Source organism: Enhydra lutris, unplaced genomic scaffold (genome assembly GCF_002288905.1).
Source record: "Enhydra lutris kenyoni isolate GAN:26980312 unplaced genomic scaffold, ASM228890v2 scaffoldscaffold40, whole genome shotgun sequence".
Classification (NCBI taxonomy): Eukaryota; Metazoa; Chordata; class Mammalia; order Carnivora; family Mustelidae; genus Enhydra; species Enhydra lutris.
The window spans coordinates 7,482,984-7,505,640 of record NW_019154124.1 but is presented as its reverse complement, the minus strand read 5'-3'; the positions used below and the strand labels follow the sequence as shown (position 1 = coordinate 7,505,640).

The 22,657-nt window shown below is 39.8% G+C and overlaps 1 protein-coding gene across 1 annotated transcript in view; it reads left to right on the top strand.

Annotated features, from left to right (window-relative positions):
* LOC111155266 (membrane associated guanylate kinase, WW and PDZ domain containing 2) overlaps positions 1-22,657 on the top strand; it is a 1,380,110-nt gene that overhangs the window by 1,049,937 nt on the left and 307,516 nt on the right. Inside the window, 1 exon segment of the mRNA XM_022515392.1 lies at positions 778-835. Coding sequence (XP_022371100.1) covers positions 778-835 — 58 coding nt within the window.

Sequence of the window (22,657 nt, the reverse complement as noted above, 5' to 3'; positions counted from 1 at the left end):
ATGGATTTAAAAATTTTTTAAAAATTATAAAGGCTCAGTGTATTTGAAAAACAGTATCATACAACAAAGCCTTGTTTTCAAATAGCATGTTTTTGCCTATAGAAGCATCTACAGTATTGTTGATATTTTAAAAGTGTATGTATGAAAATTAGCCATGAAGAATGGGAAATATGAACCATATTGCCAAGGCAAGTGGGTTTAAGATTTTAGACTTTACGAAAAAAAATATGCCCAGAGAGTATACTGGCAGCATTCAAATTCTGACCCATGTGGAGAGAACAGCAAGCTAACCATCTTGAATTGTGGGATGTCAGTTGAGAATTTATAATGCCTTTGTTTCAGTCATCAGAAACAGTTTGCAATCCTCGGAAATGTATTTTGACAATATGATCTTTATCCTGAAATACTCCTTTTAACAATACAAATAAATAAGAAAACTGAATGCACTTTCAGGAAAGCAATTTGCCTTCTGGACTGGCCTTGAGTGGTGATAACACGAGGACGTGCCATCCTCCCGCTTGGCATGCGATAAACAGCTAGACCCAGCAGTCTATCTGCAGAGGAGAGAGCTCTGTGTTTTAAATGCCAATTTTCAAGTCAGTGCTTCTTGTAGTTTGTACAAATATGCGTCAGAAATTTGGTGCTGACTCTGAATGCTTTATTCTACTTTGGTGGACTACTTCTGCAATCCATGAACAATTAAATTGGATTACTTTTTATTAGAAATTGTGATATCTGTTGCATCTTTACTGAAAGAAATAATTCTTTATTTTTCAGAGCTTCCGTATGGCTGGGAAAAAATCGATGATCCCATATATGGCACTTATTATGTTGAGTAAGTCTCTAAGTTTCCTACTAATTTGTTACTAATATGTGGTGAAACTGTGTTAGTATTTTAGTTATTGAGCATGCATGGCCAGCTGTGCCCCTACCTCCCTTTCATCTTGGAAGTGTCCGCAAAGACTCCAGGAGCACCAGCTAGCTGTTTCTTCCTTCTCCAGCTGTGGCTAATTTGTCATTCTTTTCCTTTGACTCATGAATCTAAAACACCAATTGGAAAAGTGTTTCACACTGTCCTCTAAATGAGTGATAATTAAAGATATCAAAGTAAGCGCCCTTCATTTTGCAATCAAAATGTTGGGAGCTGACTAGTTGTGCCAAAGAGATGTTCTATTAAACTAGATTTCAAATCCAGTTAAATGAAGCAGCCATACTTTCCAGTGGAAGGATGAAATAAAATTTAGATTTTTTCCCCCCTTTTAAGTCCCCATTTCAAATCAGTAATTTTCTTTCTGTAGATTAGACTTTTTTGTTACCTAATGGAGGTCACATTGCTTTAACGTATCTTAGCATATGAGTTCTCTCTCCAATCCGTTATTTTATTTCAAATAAAGCCCCTATTAAGGATTAAATTATATAAACATTAAGGAAAATCAAGTAGTATTCATAATTTCCAAGAGTTAAATATGCAGCTTACTTTTCTAGAATCCCCTCTTCTGATAGAGAATATAGAGAATTTTTTTAAATTCCTCATTGTAATGTTGTTAATGTTATTTGGGTGAATAGCAAAGCCTACACATTGCCTATGAGAAGTGTACTACCCAAGAAATGCAGAAACTGAAAAACTAAAGGTGTTCACATTATTTATCAAGATCTATCTCTGTTTTCTCTAACCACATTCTGTTTAACAGTAATAATCTAGACGGTGAAGGGTAGGAGATGAATGGCATTATTGCGAAATTGTTTTGCTAACAGTGTTCAGTCACTGAGCTTTTCCTAAGTGTCAAGCCCTTCTTTGTGCTAGGGAGGTACTGGTGAGTAAGGCTTGTGGGCTTCCTGTCCTTGAGCATCTTTCTCATGAGCTTGGATACTCTGAACACCATCTTTATTTGGAAAAGCCCCAATTTTGGTAGCACAGTCATTTCCAGTCCAGGAAAATTCACCTCATTTACCTCATGCAATTTTTTTTTTTTTAAGATTTTATTTATTTATTTGACAGACAGAGATCACAAGTAGGCAGAGTGGCAGGCAGAGAGAGAGGAGGAAGCAGGCTCCCCGCCAAGCAGAGAGCCTGATGTGGGGACTCGATCCCGGACCCTGAGATCATGACCTGAGCCGAAGGCAGAGGCTTAATCCACTGAGCCACCCAGGCACCTTGCAATTTTCTTCTATAGTATCTAATACTCCAATGTCAGGCGGATGCTCAGTAGATGCAAAAAGTAAAATAAATGCCTGGAGGTGTCACTAATTGCAAAAATAAAGGGACGTCACTTGCATATAGATATGAGGAAGGCACCTTGGTCCCCCTACATTGCTAATCAATAAAAACACACACATTTTAGTAATAATATAACTGCAGCTTCTGGATAGATGTACCAACATTGCCAGTTTCCAGGAAATGCTGCCTAGTTTTACGTCACTAAGTCAGGCTGCACTATGCCTAGCCTATTACACCTGAAATCCAAGGTAGTTCTATGTAAGGAAAGAGAACTGAGGGACGTGACAAACCAGATCTCATGTTTAATACACTTCTTGGCAGAATTCACTGAACAAGATTTTTTTTCCTTTAGTCCAGATGTTAGCAAATTCCAGTAAGCCCCAGATAGCAAATATTCTGGGAGGCCTATGACCTCTGTCACAGCTATTCAGCTCTGCCCCTGAAGCTTGAAAGCAACCATTAGACAACACTTAAATGAAGGGGCATTAGCTACCATCTAATAAAAGTTTATTTACGAAAACAGGTAACTGGCCAAATTTGTCTTACCGATCCCCACCCTATTCTAATTCTTCAGATTCTTCTTCCATGTGCTCATATGCTTCCAAGCTGGCTTCAGTGTGGAAAATAACATTTAACTCAAACCTTTCTTCTCTGCCTTAATTATCTGTCATAGAGGTGAGACACCTAACCCATCAGAAAGCAGTGCTTCCTACCTTGTCTTTCATTAAAGAGCTGCTGCTGGTGGACACTAGCTGTGACCCTAAAAGATAACTGTCCTCATTATTCTTATCCTTCAAATGATTGTCTTTTTTATTTGTTTTTGCTTAGATTATATTTGTCTGCATTTCTCCCCTTCATTTTTCATGCATTCACTGTCATAGTCAGAAATTGTTCCTAAGTTAGCCAGTCATGTCTTACATCATTGAACCAGTCTAACACATTCAATAATTTTAGATTTCAAGTGATTGTGATACCACAGACACGGGTCTTAGTGAGTCAGATTTAACTTTCTTCCGATTATATCCTATTCTACTATTTGTCATAATCCCCCCCCCTTACATGATTCTGTAACATATACTAATGCCAATAATTAGATGTGTGGGTGTCTCAAACTGACTAGAAAATTGAGATAGATAATTCAAGCCTAAAGATAATTTTAAGTAGAATTATATTCCCATATTGCTCAGAAGTGTCCTTTGGAAAAAATTCATCAAAATAATTAAAATACCTCAATTTATTCTATATAATGTAAATGTTGCTTGAAATCAGGGATATCTTCCATCACAACAAAGACAACTTTTCCATTTTACCTGAAAATGTCTATTTATGTGGTTTGCTTTAACTGTTCAAAAAAAATGAGCTGCATCTCCATTACACTATTATTTTCACAAGGTATGCATGGTTCTAAATAGTAGTGTTGGTGGAAACTGTACGGATACGTATGTGAGCACAGCGGTTGTCACTTTCAGCACACAGAGTATGTTTGTTAGGAAAAGGTCACCAATTTCTTAGAGCTAATTATACAGAAGAACAATAACTGTCTAATTTAAGGCAAGTTTCTCTATCAAGTGTTCATTTTAGACATCATAAGTATAAGATATAAAATGCCTGGATGAGGGCACTGTTGATAATTATAGTGATAGCATTGATGTCAGTATCTTGGAATCATAGAAATTTGTCATATGAATATTCAGTTAATGTAACGAAGCAAGGTGGTCTTCAGTATAAATCTGTATTCAAGAAAATGTTGGTTCAGTAATTCTAGTCATAATGACAGACAATGGGTTTTCTGTAGAGCTGTCATTTTTGGTGTTTAGTCACATACTCACAGAATTAGAGGTGCAGTTAAAAAATATGACAGACATTCCACCTTTCCACCTAATGGCAAAAAGAAGCCCGTGCTAGGACACTAGAAGTCTAACTTAGCCGTCAGCTGCTCTCTTCTAATAGACTAACCACTGGGAGCAGAAGTCGCACTGTGGTCCCTCTGTTGTCAGCAGGTCATAACAGGTTGAAATGAGCCCGTGCCTCTGGCATAGTTGCACATGCCCTCTTTCTTTCTTTCTTTCTTCCTTTCTTCCTTTCTTTCTAAAGATTTTATTTATTTATTTATTTGACAGAGATCACAAGTAGGTAGAGCAGCAGGCGGGGTGGGGGGGGGTGCTGCAGGGGAAGCAGGCTCCCCGCTGAGCAGAGAGCCCAATGTGGGACTCGATCCCAGAACCCTGAGATCATCACCTGAGCCAAAGGCAGAGGCTTAACTCACTGAGCCACCCAGGCGCCCCAAACACATGCCCTCTTTCTCCTTGTCAGCCCTAGGCAAGGAGATAGGAATTCCAGCAATCAACAGTAGGAAAGTTTTGTACAACTAGAAACTGAAATACCTGGATTGAATCGTTTTGACCACTATTACTGACTCTTCTTTTCTATGCCATCAATCTGTCCTATGCAAATTCAGTTTTAAGTTGATACGTTTAATGTATTCAAAAGTCAGAAAAATCATTACCGCCATCATCATTACTGTCTCATCAAAATAGTTAACATTTATTGAGTACTTTGTATGTGCCATGAACTGGGTGAAGTGCTCAGCTGTCTTTAGCACATTTGGAATCCTCACTATAGTGGTAATGATGTAGATTGTCTTAAGTGTGCAGACGGGGAAATGCTGGCTGAAGAAGTTAAGTAGCTTACCCAGTTTCACCCGGTATTGAGAGGAATGGCTGTTACTTAGACCTAGGCACTCTGACTCAGGAGCTTAGACTCCAAAGTCTTGCTCCAAATCATCATCCAGTAAATGGAGCACTCAAAATCTGTAATATTGTAAACAACCTCTGAGACTCATCACTAAGAACAATGAGGGGTCCCTGGAGAATGTCTCCTCTCTGGCCCACCTCTAGTAGTTTTGCAGTCACGGAAAGATGTCTGACAGGGGGAGGTCATACAGCACACAGCTGGGGAGACAGTCTTCTGACCCAAGCATTCTGAGTCTTTCGTTCCATTCCCAGTGACTCGGGGATGGTTCTAGACAACATGGCCACTGGTAGTAAGACATGTGGGGCCTGAAGGAAAAGGAGTTCATACTGGGTGGACCTCAACATAGGGTTGTTGGCACTGCTTGGAGCAGTTGGGGCAGCACACAGTTCTGCATTTTAGAAAACAATGGGCCCCACTCAACATCTTTCCTTATTTCATCTGCAGACAGAGCAGATGGACCAAGTTTCTCCTCTGTGGAGCAGCAGAAAGAAGTTAGCCCAATTTTTCCTGACAGACACCAAATCCATGAGAGTACAACACTTAGCAATGTATTAAGAAGTCCTAAAGTTGCTAACTAGAAATGTAACTGTCACTGTTCATAAAGAAAAGAAAAAAAAAACTTTCAATGAAAAAAGTACAAAATGTAGAGTTGAACAGCTGTGACTTTTGTACAAATGTGGTTTTTTTCCTCCTCTTTTGTGAAATTATGTCTGCTGGGTACAGTTTGGTTTTCAATGGCAGTTACACAATTTGCTTAACTAGCTAGTCCAGAAGACACAATTTCCTGGAACAGCTTTCATGCAAAGCTACGTCCTCTGGCATAGACAGAGAAGCAAACCATATAACTGCAGTTAAAATGATAGTAGGGACTGACAGATGTGATTTTCATGTAGAGGTTTTACAAGTTTTTCATGTGATGTCACACATCTGCTACTATAAAATGTTACTTGTGTACAATTCCAGAAAGTCTGAAAGATACCGCATAATATCTTCAATGTAACATTAAATGTAAAAGGAAAATCACATTCATTTCATGGTTAATGATGAGTATTCGTCATGATGTTGCAAGTTGGAAAGTAGCTAGAGAGGATTTCAGCTCAGAATCATATCCTAAGGATGTTTCTTTCCTTCATGGCTTTGAGTAGTTTCCTAAATCTTCCAGAAAAACTTCCTAACTTCAGAAATTTTTTACAAGTCAGCATAAATGTAAAACATTTCCAATTAGGAATAAACAGAAAAGAATACCCTTTTAAAACCCTGTTTGTTCTTAGAGAATTGTTTTTCCAATAGGGAAAGTTAATTTTTTTAAACTTTCAGCTTTTCTCCTCGATCTGCAGACTCTGGCAAAACTTTTCTTGATGCTTTTTAGACAGCTGTTTAACAAAGAAATCATTTCTTTGTTAACTTATGACATATGTTATGAGTTAACTATGAATTAACTATGCGTTAACTATGAGTTAACTATGTTAACTCTATGACATAACTTAGAAAGTTATGTCATAGAAGATACCAAACTGGAGTGCCATTGTTGATGAAGGTGCTTAGTGGTATTCTATACTAAGCCAAATCTTAAAAATAGCATGTGGTCACATCAGTTATGGTCATTTAGAAGCCAAAAGTATGGGCTGCAGAGGATCACAGGATGTCAACCCTGCAACTTCCCAGCTGTGAGATCTGTAGTAGACGGGTAATGGAAAGGGAGGAGAAAGAGAGAGAAAGGAGAGAAGGGAGGAGAGCAAGACCTTTTGTTTTGCACTTACCACATGACAAGTAGTATTCTAAGTGCCTTCCATATCCTAGATTATTTAATACTCAAACACAGACCCGAAAAATCCTGTGAAGTTTGTATTGTTATCCCTGTTTCACAAGGAAACTGAGGTACAGATAGTTTTGCAAGTACTAAATAATAGAGCCAGAATTTGAACCTGGGCAGTCTCATTCCATAGCTGGTGTTTAGCAATAAACAGGTATGTAGTACATCCTCAATAAATGTTAGTTATTTTTATCTTCTGTATCCCAATAACATGCATAAGGACTCAACTTGTGGCATTACTTCTGTAGCTCATTCGTGATTACAATATGCCCCCCAAAGTGAACAACTCTAAGGGAAATTATTTGATTTATAAGAAATATGTAATTTAATCTCATGGTGAGAGCATGCCATGTGGAATAAAGAATGCTTTTCCTTTAGAATTAGTGATAATTCCATAAGCCTCTGGAAATGATAAAGCAAGGACTGCAGAATAAGAGGTCTCTGTGGCTTTCTAAAGGGTTGAGGTTTCAGAATAATCTGCAAGGACGTTATTTTTGTCATAATTATCTATAGTACATGTCACCTTATGTAACTGGGGATTTATGAAAGTAATAGTAGAGACAGTAATGTTTAAGGCACTATTTTAACTTTTAATATGTTTTCACATCTGTTATCCCAGCTGACAATCACAGCACTTACAAAAGAAGGAACCAGTCCTCCGAGGACTTCATTGAGTTCTCCAAGGCCATATGGCTAGTAAGGTTGAAGCCTGATGAAGCCTAATGCCTCATAGAACTAAGAGAGAGAGTTCAGTAGAGTAGCTATGTATTTACATTAATATAAAGTGTCTATACTTTATGAAATGTTTTTTTTAAAGATTTTTTATTTATTTATTTGACAGACAGAGATCACAAGTAGGCAGAGAGGCAGGCAGAGAGAGAGGAAGGGAAGCAGGCTCCCTGCTGAGCAGAGAGCCCGATGCGGGACTCGATCCCAGGACGCTGGGATCATGACCTGAGCTGAAGGCAGCGGCTTAACCCACTGAGCCACCCAGGCGCCCCACTTTATGAAATGTTTTATCATATTTATTAAACAAGCATATATCAGTTCACTTCACAGTTAAAAAAAAAAAAAAGGAACAAATATATCGAAGTAAATATGGGATACCTGATCTCTTCTGAACTATAGGCAGCTCTTTTGTGCTAAGGCGGCAGCCTTCCATTTTTACCTTCTTTGCTCTGAGCCAGGCCAGTTTCATGCTCTGTAGCATCACTCCTTTCAGCCTGGAAGAAAAAAAGCAATCTAGCCTCATAAGTGAGGGACGCACCCTAGCCCCAGGCCTATGCTCTTTACATTACATTAGTATTTCTGATACTTTGTTTTTTTTATTTTTATTTTTATTTTTTTTAATGTTTGTTTTTTTATTTATTTGACAGACAGAGATCACAAGGAGGCAGAGAGGCAGGCAGAGAGAGAGAGAGGAGGAAGCAGGCTCCCCGCCAAGCAGAGAGCCCGATGTGGGGCTTGATCCCAGGACCCTGGGATCATGACCTGAGCTGAAAACAGAGGCTTTAACCCACTGAGCCACCGAGGTGCCCCATATTTCTGATACTTTGTAACTGGTGATTCCTACTTCCCTCCTCTGCCCCTTACTGATATTATATAAAATTTCAGTTGTTATTAAATTACTTTACACTATGGTTCAACCACAGATCTGTACAAAGGCTTATGGCTTTCTTTTACTCTTCATGCCAGAGCCTCTCAAATATTTTTAAACTGTGATCCATTCAGTCAAAATGAAGTCCCAGGTCCCATCCTCTTACCACAACCACCCAGTCGAGATCTGAATTCACAGCCCTCATCCACTCCTTATCTGAGGTTAGAGGTAATTTTTCATGCTGTGAGGGCCTCCACCACTGCTGGTTCATTCTCATCTGATTAAAATGTGCTCTGTATTCTAGTTACCTTCTCTTCCCCTGAATGTCTTTGCAAATGAAGGAAAGAAAACTTGACTCTGTAATTAGAAACACTCTTATTAGCAACTGTTTGATCTCATAAACCACCTTATTTAACAAATCTTTGGGTTCCATATGAAGAATGTTTTGAGCACTCAGAAGTTTAAATTAGTTTAATTGCAGGTGGAGTTTTACAAATAACAATGAATTATTCACCCTTGGCATCAGAGTTACATATAAATGTTTAAAAAAAAAAGATAATTTTTACAATTCTAATGGATTATTTTGTCTTGAAGTCAGTAATAAAAGACAGGGGAATTATCACTCCAGCATCAGATTTTCTTTGAGAATGTATTTGTGAATATATTCATAAACACTTTGGGAGGAGTTGTTTGTGTTTAGGCATTTTTTTTTTGAATCTAGCAAATTAAATTGGGCTCTTGGTGAGGTGCTTCTGCAGAGGTTAAGCACAGGCATGTAGCCCAGTAGCACAAAGCAGAGGAACTTAGTGGAGAGGCAGCAGGGGAACTTAGTGGAGAGGCAGCAATGTGGGGGCACAGTCCCTGAGTTCTCATCATCCCTGGGAGAGAGGACAGGAATGGTCAGAACTGGAAACACCATACTGCGTGCTCCCAAGGAAAGACCACACTTCCTCCTTCTCCCCCATTTTTGTAGTGCTGTGAGAACTTGAACCTATCCTTATGCAGTCAGGGAAGACAGCCTATATTTGAGGGACTGCTGCCCAAAGGGGTCACAGACAAACTTTTGAGCCAGGTGTGAACCATGTGGTGAGTTTTATTCCTGCACTGAGAAGACGCAGAGCCTGTCGGGAGAGCTGTCCCTCCTGCTGGAGGAGGGGGCCCCAGTCCAATGTAGCTCATAGAGAGACAACCCAGAGAAAGCTACCGCCATCTTTCACGGCACAATCCCGCTTGCCTCTTGCCAAGGCAATGTTATATAACACACAAAGAGATCATTGTTATTATTCTAGAATGTGTACGACAGTTAGCTTATATAGCTTAGTTATTCTCTCTCTGGCTTAAACATGCTAGGCTTCTTGTGGGTGAATTGTGGATTGTTGTCTCATGCTACCATGCTGGATCATCACATACTTTGGAGTCATATCTTAGACTGAGACTAAGTTCTAAAGTTAGCACATAAAGTGAAAATTGCATAGAGTCAGAATTATCTTAAAAATCCCTCAGGATCACGGCATGTTGAAAACTAGCATAGTGAAACAACACAACAACTTTTCCCCCCTTCAGTATTAGAAAAGAATTCTTTCTGGAATTAAAGTATTTGGCTGGTGTGCAGGTCTTTTAGATCTTTAATAGATACATAACTGGAATCACATTCATCTCAGAGAGATGTGAATACTGGCAGAGAGATGAGGGAGCTTAGTCCAACCGAGAAAGTGGCTGATTGATGTCACTCTTTGGGCAGCCTGTTACTGAATAAAAGGCAGGCTGGTCACCCTAAGTGGGTAAAATGTAATGCCTTCCACCCCCACATGAGAACTTTAATGTCATCTTTTTCAATATGCAGATAATGTTTTTCAAAATTCATGTTGTGTCACAGACGATGATGTTAGTAATAATTGTCCTTTTTGCATCCATGATTCTGAATTCACAGGCGAGTACAAAATTACACTTAACCTCCCTGGCTTTTTTCTGTCAAATGAGTGGTTTGGATTAGGTGATTGCTAAGGTCTCTTCTAGTTCAAGGAATATCCACTGCACCTGTGTTAACAAGGCTAACTTTGGCCATTTTCCTGTATGAGCCTCATTATTTTCTCATTATAACTGCTGATCAGAGCATACTTAAAATTTGAAAGCATTTTCTTTCAATTTCCATTTGTTATTTGGCTAGACAATAACATATATATTAACCATTTTTAAAAAATTATTTTAATGGTTTTAACAACGCTATCACATGAGTGTTATGAAAAGAAGGCTTCCTAAAAGGGTGGATGGTTATAATAGAATCTCCTTACAAAGCTATGAAAAAAATATAAATGTTTTTGATATCTACAGACGTGAAATGATATTACAATTGTTGTTAAAAGGGCACAAAGATAAAGATAAGCTTATAAACAAAAAGTCAGCATAAGAACTATATTTTTCACATTTTCAAGGCTGATTGCATTCAAAGGGAATATTGTTGCCCCCTTTTTTATGATATGAAGTTACATTGTTATACATTATTTATTACTAGTATTTAATAGGCGACTTCATATTTAACCTGGTGAAATTGTATTACAATAGACTCAACTAATTGTATAATAAAAACAGATGGATTACAGAAAGTTTTATTATCGAATTTCACGTTTAAACTCAATCTGGCTAAGTAAGATGAACTTTAAAATTGTCGAGGAAAAATATTATTCTGTGGCTTAGAAGGTTAACTGGATCTACTAGAGGCAAAAGAAAGTCAATCTGCTGCGATAAACCAATACAGTTGGTTTCGCACTAAATTAGTCTTGAAGAAACTCACATTAGGTGTGTAGTTTCCGACAGCTTATTAAGTACCATGTGTTAAGTTTGCCATAACGTTAAAACGTTAGTTCAAATTTCCATTAAGCACAACACTCATGTACGGAGGCTGACAGTCTCCTCATCCTGTTCTTACTTCACTTTCTTCCGTTTTAATTGGGTGCAAAAAAAAAAAATGTGAGTATAGTTTCAGATAGATAAAATGATAGGAATAATTGTCCTTTTCCCTCTGATATTACTTAGTAATTTAGTTTGTGGCATTGACTTAATGTGTAAATACTTAGTAACTATTAGTCAGCCCAGAAAAATGATATTAATAGCTACCATCTAGTAAGCACTTGGTAGGGGGTTGCTGTCTTACGTAACTCATTTAATCATCATCATCGCCATGACATTTTACTTTCGATGCTGTTATTTCTGTTTTGTGGGCAAGCCGTCAAGCTAGTAGGTGGCAGAATAGAGTTATAACCCAGGACAGGAATTTATAGACTTTATGTTTCCCATATTTAGGCTATACTTAACTCTTGTACTCTGAATATAACAATGATACTAAAATCAACTTTAGTTCACATCATGTTTCATCTTTAGACATTTTCATATGTTTTATCTGTGTGCTCTTCAAAACAGTCCTATGAGGTGAATAGGATATTTCTAGATGGGCAGTTGTAGTTTGGATATATTAGGGGAATTTCACAAAGGTAGTGAGTGAGTGGCCGATCTAATCTTCAAATGTAGCTTAAACTCCAGAGAGTGATTTGGTCCCCCAAATAGGAGAGAATGACGACTCAGACTCATCGTCAGTGGCTTTCATGTTAGTGAAACCCGAGAGGTCCACGTGAGATTGAGGATAGCAGAGAGGGCACGTGGCTCCCCTTTCCCCCTTATTCCTCACGAGTCCACAGCTTACAGGTGCCTATTAGGAGCGGGTCAGGGGGAGAGAGTTCACCAGCGCTCCACAGCCTACTGTGTTAGCATGTAAGGAATTTCCTGCTGAGTAAGTATCTCATTTTCATTTCTTATTGTATCACTGGACCTCAGCAGGACCTAACATGCCCTTTTCAGAATCTGAGACAAGACATGCATATTTGTGTTATTGACAACCTCATTCTTACTCACATACAACTTTAACCTATTCATAAATACTAGTGCAGAATCATCTTATTATCAACATCATAATTGCCAGAGTCATGGCCCATGTTCAACTTCTAGAATTTTAAGGGCACCATTCAAGAAAATTGAGTTAGGATTGACCCTAAAGGAATCGAAAAGGTAATCCTTGAAGGAGACTCATCTGGCTTAAAAACTACATTATACAAAGCCAGGGATCCTGGCTTCTTGCCCGTGTTCTCATTACCATTACATTTTTCACAGTAAGCAAAACATACATGCATACACATACACATAGAAACCCATATTTCTAGGTACATAGTCTTTGGCTTCTATTAAAAAAATATATATGTACTAATCAAAATAATGGGCTGTATTGTCAAAATGTTTGCCTTCAGAAAATCACCAGGTAATTTACAATCCTGTGAAATTACCAGTTTCACAGTGAATCCTGGGAAAAAGAAATTCAGAATCATCTGGGCAAAGTATATTAACAATTACCAAACACAGCCCATGACTGTGTATACATAAGTTATGTCACTTGAAAAGCAAGAGTATATTTGTGTCAGAGCCACGTAAATCAGTGTTGTTAGATTTGGCACTACCCAGAGCTGGGTGTGAATCATGCATCTGCCCCTTACTGTGAGATCTGCAGAAAATTGCTGACCCTTTTTGAGGAGTAGGTGAATGAAAAGTATGGAACCTGTTTAGCTGAGGGTTTGGCTTATAGCATTTGCTCAACAAATTTAGTTCCCACCCCCCTCTACCATTTACCACTCTCCTTTTATTTTCTCCTTTCTTTACAAGGCTGACATTTATTCTCCAAACAATTGGTTTTTTCCACCAAATTGTGACATCTATTAAATAATTTAAATCAGAGCAAGAACAAAGTAACTTTAAAAGCATGCAAAATGGAATGTTCTTCTGAAATATTCAACATCACACCTTTCATCTTCCTTATTTAGAGATTCAGAATGAAAAATACAGACTTGGCCCAATGTGCGGGGCCTAAATTTCCCAAACTTGCATGTGTATTATGAAAAGGAACAAACACATTATGTGAAAACACATACCCCATTAAGGCAACATGAAACTGTCACCTAATCTTTATGAAGTTTTGCTCTTCTGATAACGGCATAACTTTAGAGATCGTGTGCTAATTACAGAAAACTCTGCAACAATACTTGTTCCCTAAAAAGCAATCTATTGAAAACAACCGTGAAGCAGGGGCACCTGGGTAGCCCAGTCAGTTAAGCATCTGCCTTTGGCTTAGGTCATGATCCCATGGTCCTGGGATCAAGCCACACATTGGGATCCTTGCTCAGTGGGGAGACTGCTTCTCCCTTTCCCACTCCCCCTGCTAGTGTTCCCTCTCTCACTGTCTCTCTCTCTGTGTCAAATAAATAAATAAAATCTTAAAAAAAACTTTAGCAGTCCATCGCCTTAACCACTCGGCCACCTCGTCACGGTTAAAAAAAACTTTAAATAGACTTATTTCCACCTTTCTTTGCTCTTTGTTCTGCTGAACCTTTATCCTCTATTCCGACTACAGTTTTTTCCCCATGCCTTTCTTCCCAGGGTCCTTCAGTTCTCAGAATGAAAGCCTCCTGCCCACACTCAGGCCATTTGCTGTGATAAACCAATACAGTTGGTTTATCACAATAAAAGTGTTTTCTGAATATCAAAATAAAAGTTTTTTTTTTTTTAATTTTGTCAGGTTTTCTAATTCTTCCTGCATAACTTTCTAGCATGTAAAAGGAATTGCTGTGTATTTTATTTCTCCCTGGTCTGGAAAGTAATAAAGAACCAATAGTTGAGCATAATACTTTTTTATATTTTTTCTTACTATGGTAATTGGAGCTAGAAACTTTGGGAGTTTTGATATTATATGGAATTGGAGTTTCTTCATGTCCTGTTGACTGTGAGAATTGGCCAATGTCCTGCCCCAGTCTTATCCATCCCTCTTTACTAGCACTCTACCTGGCTTCCTCCTTCCTGGATAATTGCAGACATCAGTGATGTTACCTGCATGATTGCTCACTATTCTGAGTGTCTGTGTTGATTCTCTGACACTCCTTCAAGTCAGGCCCCAAAGTACTCCTGTATCCGTGGTTGTACGTGTCTACCATTGTCTGAGTGACATATGGAGTTCAGCAGGCTTAGCCTATAGTGTGATTCACATTTTAACATCTCATAAATAATTTATTAATCAGTCGGAACCCTGTTCAACAAAGAGCATATTACAGGTCAGATTATGCTCACACCTCCCAGCACACAGCAACGTCTAATTTCCTGGATCATGTGATTCTTCACAGTCCTGGAGCATCTCTTACTTACCCTCAGAGCCCCAGACAGCAACAATACGTGGTGCACTGGAGTGGCCGGTAAGTGATGCAAAAATGATTGAGAATTTCAGGGAGCACCATAACTTTGCTATTTGGTTGATAGGGTAACACTCATACTATGGCCCCCCAAGTTCAGGAATAAGGCACCTCCTCCATGACAGAGACTTTGAGAGCTACAGCTGTCCCCTAGACAAGAGTCCTAATGGAAGTGGGGAGACTTTCTGACAAAACCACACCCCGCACCATGACTTACAGCTAATTTTCTAGGCTTATAGCTTTCATCCCCTCGTCCTGACTCCTGCTCCTGTGCCAGCCATGGGCAGTCATGTGCCTGTGTATTCACTCGCCTCCTACTCTAGCTAAGCAGGACTGAATACTTCTGAACACCTTTGTATGCACTAGTCTCTTCCTGAAGTGCCCCTCTCCATCTGGCAAAATGCATCCTAGAATCTGCTTCAGTGTGGCTTTTTTGGTGAGGCTGTCCCCGAACCATCAGACAAAGCTAAAGCTGCCTTTTCTTCTTGTCACAATTTACTGTCGCAGTTTTAAAACTGAAAGTCTCATCACATCATGTGATGAGCACTGGGTGCAATTAATGAATAACTGAACTATATGTTGGCTACTTGAATTTAAGTTAAAAAAAAAAAAAGTTAAAAAAAACCTGAAAGTCTTATGCCCTAGGAAATCCCTTAGTCCTACAAAACTGGGGTGGTTGATCCCCTGACCTGTTTGTCTCCCCAGTGGAGTAAAGCACCTCATCGCTGAGGGGGTTGTGTCATATTCACGTTTGTGTCCTCACTGACAGAACACTGATAAATTAGTGATCTTCTATATGAGATCTGAAGGACAAAGCCATTCAGTCCATGTTAGCAGATACCAGTGGAAGAGGATGCATTAGCCTTGTCTCTTAATACAAAAAGATCCTGCAATAGTGTAGTCTTTTAGTTTTCCTCTAGATAAGCTCTGTCTTACCTCTATGTTTATTACTCAGTACTTAGGCTCAATTGAGAAACCAAAATTTAGAAATACCTTTGATGATAATAATATTGCTCCCAGCAATAACATTTAAGAAAGACATTTTATGGGAATGAGAAGGGATGAATAGAAAACATTTTTAAATTTTTTTCATTAGTTTCAGAGGTAGAATTTAGTGATTCATCAGTAAAAAACATTTTTAAATGCATGCCCAGTGGCTCTGAAATTTTTGAAAATGAGGCTATGTGTCTTGCATGTCTCGGGAACTTCATGACATGCTTGGCAGTGCACATTTTATTTCCGCCAGCAGTAAAATATCAAGTTGTCCGTGGAATTTGTAAATAGTACTGGCTAAGTGATAAATAGCCCTTATATGTAAAATACATATTACAGACCAGTGTCTTAAGTATGTAACTTTAGAACTACTACTAGAGAAGGGGAGAGAGAGTTCACTTATCTGAAAATGTAGGTTCAGTCTCATGAGGACAGACTCATTAGCTGTGAGAGTCGCAGTGCTAACATACGGCTACTCTCCTCAGTTGGCTATGATTCCACCACCCACCTCAATGGTATATCCCCAAGTCAGACGCCCTTTTGTCCAGAAAGAGCAGGAGCAAGTAATATGTGAATGACTCAGTCTTACCCACATTCACAAAGCAAACTCACATTACCCTCAGGTACAGGAGGGGATAATGAATGGTCATTAATACAAAGAAAATTATCACTTAAGTGTTAGAATTGGGAAGAAATCTTTCAACAGGTAAGATTCAATTATTCGGTTAAAAAAAGAATGCTTCAAGTAAAATAGATTCAATTCTTCCCTTTATCCAAAGCCCATATTTTAAAATAAAGTATATTTAAAACATTTGTATTTAGTACTTTTAAATTTTAGCTTTTCAAGGCATATTTTGTATTATGTAAGCCCTATTTTATAATTCTTTTTGTTCCTGTTTTATCTTCCCTACTAGACTTGTGTTTGATTGAACTTTGTCCCTCCCTACACCCTCTTTCATAGTGCTGAGCAGGGTATTTGAGAAACAAATATTTGATGAATCACAATAGCATTTATCAACTACTTATATCCAGGTACTGGTCTGAAGTGATTTCTTCATTTAAATTCATTTAATATGCATGACTCTATGAGGCAGGTATTACTTTTATCCCAACTTTACAGAGAAAAACTCTGAAGCACGAAAAGGGTAATGATGTCCTCAAGGTCACATACCTAAGATGTAGTGAGGCTTGGACGAATCCCAGCGACAGGACTACTGTGACCAAGCTCTTGATACACTGCCCCGCCTTTGGAGAAGAAGGTTGACCCCAGGAGATCCCCATAGGGTTATAATCCTCTCTTGGTTTCCAAAGCATGAAGTAGTTTTTACTACTTAAAACCTGATGGTAGAGAAAGCTTTATGGAGTCTTCTCGAGGCTTGTTTTACAATGAATCAAATATACGTGTAGCGGGTGTAGTGTTTGTGTTTGCCACAGCAGCTGCCGTCTAGGGGTTCAGATGTGAGGAAGTGATCTGCGGCTTTCCTGACCACCCAGAAGTGTGGGAATCAGAAGTGGGGTCACAGAAAACCTAGGGAATTCCAAGCCACCAGGAAATTCATACTCTGATTCCATACAGGAATTACTGTTTAAAAAAAAAAAAATGCTCCAGGTAAAATAGATTTTGGGAAGCCTCCAAAGGAGCTTAACATAGAAGAAATAATATACTGAGCCACAACCCCAAGTCCCAAGCCAATTTTCCCATGCTCAGCAGTGACTGGCTACCTCCCTGGGCTCCCTCACTTTGTCCCTCACATAGTGCTTTTCCATGTGAGCACATTTCCAGTGTAACACAAGATAGCAGCTGCTACTTCCCAGCTTCTCAGTTCCAAATCTTCCATCACCGTAGTAGGCTGACATTTTCACCTTTCCCAAGAATGTCTTGGGAGATTCTCTGTTTTGAAGGATTTCATGAGTCTTTACCCAAACTGGTTATATCACATAAGCTGGCCCTAAGCTTCACATAGAGTTCTGTCACAGATATATTTTATGGGAGCGTTAAACTGGAAACCAGTGAGATCTGTCACCTCTCGTGGATGCCTGCCTCCCATCCATTTACTTACTCAGTAAACATTTCTTGAGCGCTGGCCACCTCGTGTGTAGAGTAATTACTGTAGCCACCTTGACAAACTTGCAAATATTTCACTTGTGGCACAACGTCTCCTTGAAAGCTGCTCCCTTCTCTGTCTCACATTGAACCAGTGATCTGTTTCTAAACTGTTCACTGAAATCAAGATGGTGGGTTAGTAGCCAAGGGGTACAAAAGACCCCGTTTGTGACTGTACACTAAAGGTTCCCCTCTCCAAAAACCAAGGAGAAGCAAGGTGGGGTGGGAGGAGGCTATGATATGGAGGGAATGCTGGCATTGGGGGTCAGATGGCGGCCTTGATGACCAGCAGACCTGCCTGGGCATGCTGATGGGCTTAGGGTGTACGGCTTTCCTCCTGATTCTTGCATTCCCTCAGTGAAGAAGGCAGCAGTCAAACAGGACCCTGACCTGGGACTCCTCTTGACAGCATATCATTCGATCAGATGCAAATATTTTTTGCTCCTCCGTGCATGTTATGAATCTTCTAATACTAGAAGTCTTCTCTTCTGGAGCCAAAATAGCATTTCCTAGCACTCCCCAAGGCCACCTACAGAAAAAGAGTCTTCCACATAAATCTTAGCAGGCAAGAAACTCCTTTGCACCTTCTCAGTTTCTAGCTCAGGAGGAGATCGCTGCCCTCGTTGCACACTGGTGTTACCTGGGAAGCTTTCTTAATGCCAATGCCTGTACGTCATTCTGAGATTATGGCTCTGTTGATTTAGGGTGGACCTGAGTCTTTTCTGGTTTTGCTGTTGTTGGTTTGCTTGTTTTTAGGCTCCTCGGGTTGAATCAGAACTACAGCGCACTGCCACATACGAACTTATTTTAAGTTTCCATTCCATAGTGAAAGGAGGAGGTTAAACTACAAGCGAGTGAACACAAGAGCAAAGAGAGAAGGCAGTGGAATCCCATCTTTGAACATCCTCATCCCTTTGCCATTCCAACATGGAGGCATCTCACGTCGGTAGTCCTTCCTTTTTTGTGAAGGAAAAACAGGGTTGTTCTGATATACCCACTGCAGAATATGACTTATATCCTCTTAGCTCATACCACCTAAAGATTTGTAAAATATGACAGTAGACTGATAGGATTAAAAGGTAAGAACTCTTGGTGGCACCCCAGGTGCTGTTTTATATGGAAGCTAGATGAACTACCTAGCAATTATCTCCCAGAGCCTAAACAATGAGAAGGATGACGGCATTTGTCATTCACTTGCTTTGTACACATTGTAAGATCCCCAAATCCTTGCTAAAAGGACTCGAAACTATTCATTCTGGAAGCACAAGGAAGACACTGCTTTCTTATTCAGCAACAATCATATTTCTTTGTGATAGGCCTTTTTAAGCTTGGGAGAATTTTACATTTTGAATGAATGTCTTCATTTCTGACGATGTGCATGTTCTGTAGCAATTAGTTTAGGATACTAAAGCCACACCCAAGCATGCCAGACTAGTTCATTGGTATTTTCATTCCCTGTCAACTCTAGAAACTCACTTTGGTGACGAATGGCGTATTTTCAAAATAGTGTCCATAAAGCAGGTGGCTATGCTTTGGCTTTCCTAAGGAAATAATTAACATGCAGATGGCAGTTGAAGGAACCCAACTGTATATAGAAATGTATTCCAGAATGTTCTTGTATTTTCTGTAAGATAAAGTTACACATGTGATAAACGGTGACCTAGGAGAACGGAAATGGGACAGGAAATAAAGAGAGCACATCTTTCTGTGTACTTCAAAGCTCTTTCTTGGTTGCTCAAAATTACTAACATATATTAGTAAACAAGTCTTGAAACACACACTCATCATTTAGCTATTTAACAAACAAAAATATCATCTTTCAGTGTGTCCAATGCTTAGCATACAAAGATGAACACATAGAACCTGCATACAGGTGTGCATAATCTATAGAAGGAAATACACATGAAAGTCAGCTATTAAAATACAGTATGATAAGGTTATGATAGTTTGTGAAATTCATTATTGTGAAATTATCATTTAGGATACTGTGTATTAATGACATCAGAGAAAGCTCTCACTGCCAGACTTGGAGGAAAAATACTTATAAGACTCAGTAACAGGAATACTATGTCCTCTGAATGTCTTGAGTTTCACTTAAATACTTTGAAGAAAATAACCAGTTTCTCTGTCCCATTGAATTAGTGGCTTGAAAGCTCAAAGCTAATTCATAACAACGCTAGCAACCAAATAGGGTCCTATATGATCAGTTCTGTCTGTTGATCTACCCAGATTCAACTCCTGTCACCCAGATTTTGTTTACTTTCTGTTGTTTTTGTTCCTTAAAAGTACTGCAAATCCTCCCAGTGATGAGACAGGTTATAAGAAAATAAATAAATAAATAAACTGTGACAAGAGACGTCTGTTCAAGATCTTATGAGAGCCAAGGGAAAGAGTGTGACACAGGCTGGCCGTGTTGCTAGGGGAGGCTAGGGAAGGAGCTCTAGCACAGATGGGAAAAGCATCATCATAATGACCCTGTCAGCAGCCCTCATTAATAACAGTAAAAAAGAAGAGCTAGACCTTGAAGAATAAACAATCACTGGACCTTACAATTGCAGGGTCTTCCCTATGTATCTGTGCTTTGCAAACATTTTTTCTCTGGTCCTCACAGCAATCCCAATAAGCAGATACTAATATCCCCATGTACCACACGAGAATATCGATGCTTATGGAGATGAGTAATTTGTCCAGGATGCCACCTCCCACCCAGGTAGTCTTGCTTCAAGGGCTGCAGTATTGCAGGCTGAAATTCTCGTGGAAGGATAAGGGGATTGACACAGTGTTGTCAGCGAGAGTCGCTCCAAGTGTGTCCGAGAGGGGCGTGTGGTGCTGCAGCTGAAGGGGAAGCTACAGAGATAAGGAAGGGCAAAGTCAGGAATAATGTTTCTTTAGGGAATAGGAAGATTTCAAAGGGTTTTAATAAGAGGGTTACACGAAAGCGGAGAAAAGGCAAGAGAGGCCTCAAACTCTGATCCTTCTGAAATCCGGTGGGGCTGTCAGAGTCTCCCAGGCGAAGAAATTTTGTAAGATCCCATGCCGTCGTTCACTACATGCTACAGATCACACGGACTCCTTGGTGCATAAGAGCATGACAGTAGTATTTACTTCCAATGGGAAATAATTTTACATAAGACAGATTTACTTTGAAGTCCATCCTGGGGACCGCCATTACCAAAGGAGGTTGTCGTAAAGCACCCTCTTCCTACACGGCACCAGAAGCAATGTTAGAGAACAGCCTGGTGCTCTTCAACCCCCCTCCTCCCCCACCCCCAGCCCAAAGCCTCTCCTGTGGACTCAAAATGCTGACAGTGATTGTGGTGAGAACGTGGTGATACTGGTGGCAGGTGGCTGCTTCTAGTTCCCGAACTGTCTCTGTTTGCTCCCCTGTGCCAGCATGCACTGCTTCCTCGAACCCTCACGACCTCCCCCGGAGGAAGGCGGTCGTATGTCCATATGACAGATGAAGGTTTAATCACACAGCTAAGCAAGTTGTAGAGGTACATTTTGAATCCAGGGCCAGTAGACTCCGGAGCCTGTGTGGCAGGCGGCTTACCCTACCCTGCCTCCCACGAGGAAGAGATTATAAATGCAGCAGTCATCTTATCCTGTTTCTGAAGACTGCTTTTCTGTCTCGCTAGGAATTATCTGATTTATTATAATAGAAAATTGGTTGTTGAGACTTCGCTTCTTTTGCCTCCTTTTCTTTCTGATATGTACTTTTAGAAGACATAATGAGAAGATTGTGTGTGTGTGTGTGTGTGTGTATGTGTGCATGCCCATTAAATATGTGTGCAAATGGGGTGCTTGGGTGCCTCAGTTAGTTAAGCATCTGCCATCAGCTTATGTGATGATCTCAGGGACCTGGAATCAAGCCTGGCGTCAGGCTCCCCACTCAGCAGGGAGTCTGCTCGGCCTCTCCCTCTGGCCCTCCCCTTCCTGCTGGTTCTCTCTCTCACTCTTCCTTTCTCTCTCAAATAAAATCTTAAAAAAATAAAAATAAAAAGTGCACTTGCCAGTGAGAACTCGTACATCAAAAAGAGAAGGTGTGTGGATAAGAATTGCCTTTGGTCAGATCTCAGCCTGGCCACTTAACTGGGCATGAGATTTAGACCTCCAGTGTGTCAGGCTCATTGCCTTTAAAATAGCAATGTTTCCAGCTGAAGACTGTTGTTTAACTACATTGAGAAAATATATCTGCAGTACTTAGCACAGAGTTAAGTACCCAGAATTGTTCATTCGTCTTCTAACTCCTCTTTGGTTGTCAGGCTTTCCTACCATAATTCTATTTCTGTTTGTACAAAGAGCAAAAACCAATGTATATGTCAGCCCTCCCACGGGGGCATTTATATCCTAGAGAAAGAGCTATGTGTCACTGCCTCTAGGCAGCGTTTTTTTAGTTCCTACCCTCTCCAAAGACAAGGCGCTCTAAATTTCATACAAGAATTCATTAGGCTATAAGGAGGCTATAAGGGATCCTTATACTATCAGCCCTCGGGTTAGCTGATCCACAGCTGCTTCAGTACACTTGGAGTCTGCTGTCTACGAGTTTATCATCTCGTTATGCCAACTGTGAATACTTTCCTTTTGACCGACACGAGCATCAACCCCTGCCCCGCCAACAGGTATCCTATGACTTGTGCAGATATCCTTGGGAATCTGTCCTTCTCTATCCCAGCCCTTCAATCCAGGTCTGTCTGACTCTAAAAAGTGTGAATGCTGGTTTCTAGTCATCAGTGGATTTAACTTATCTTGTTAGATATGGGGACTTTGCAAAGCTTAGAAGATCCTCTTTGCGACACCATTCGGTATAAATTTCATTTGCTGACCATTTATTTTAATGCATCGAACTTATCCTCAAACTAACACAGGAGACCAGAAAGCAAGTGCACATTCTAGTTCT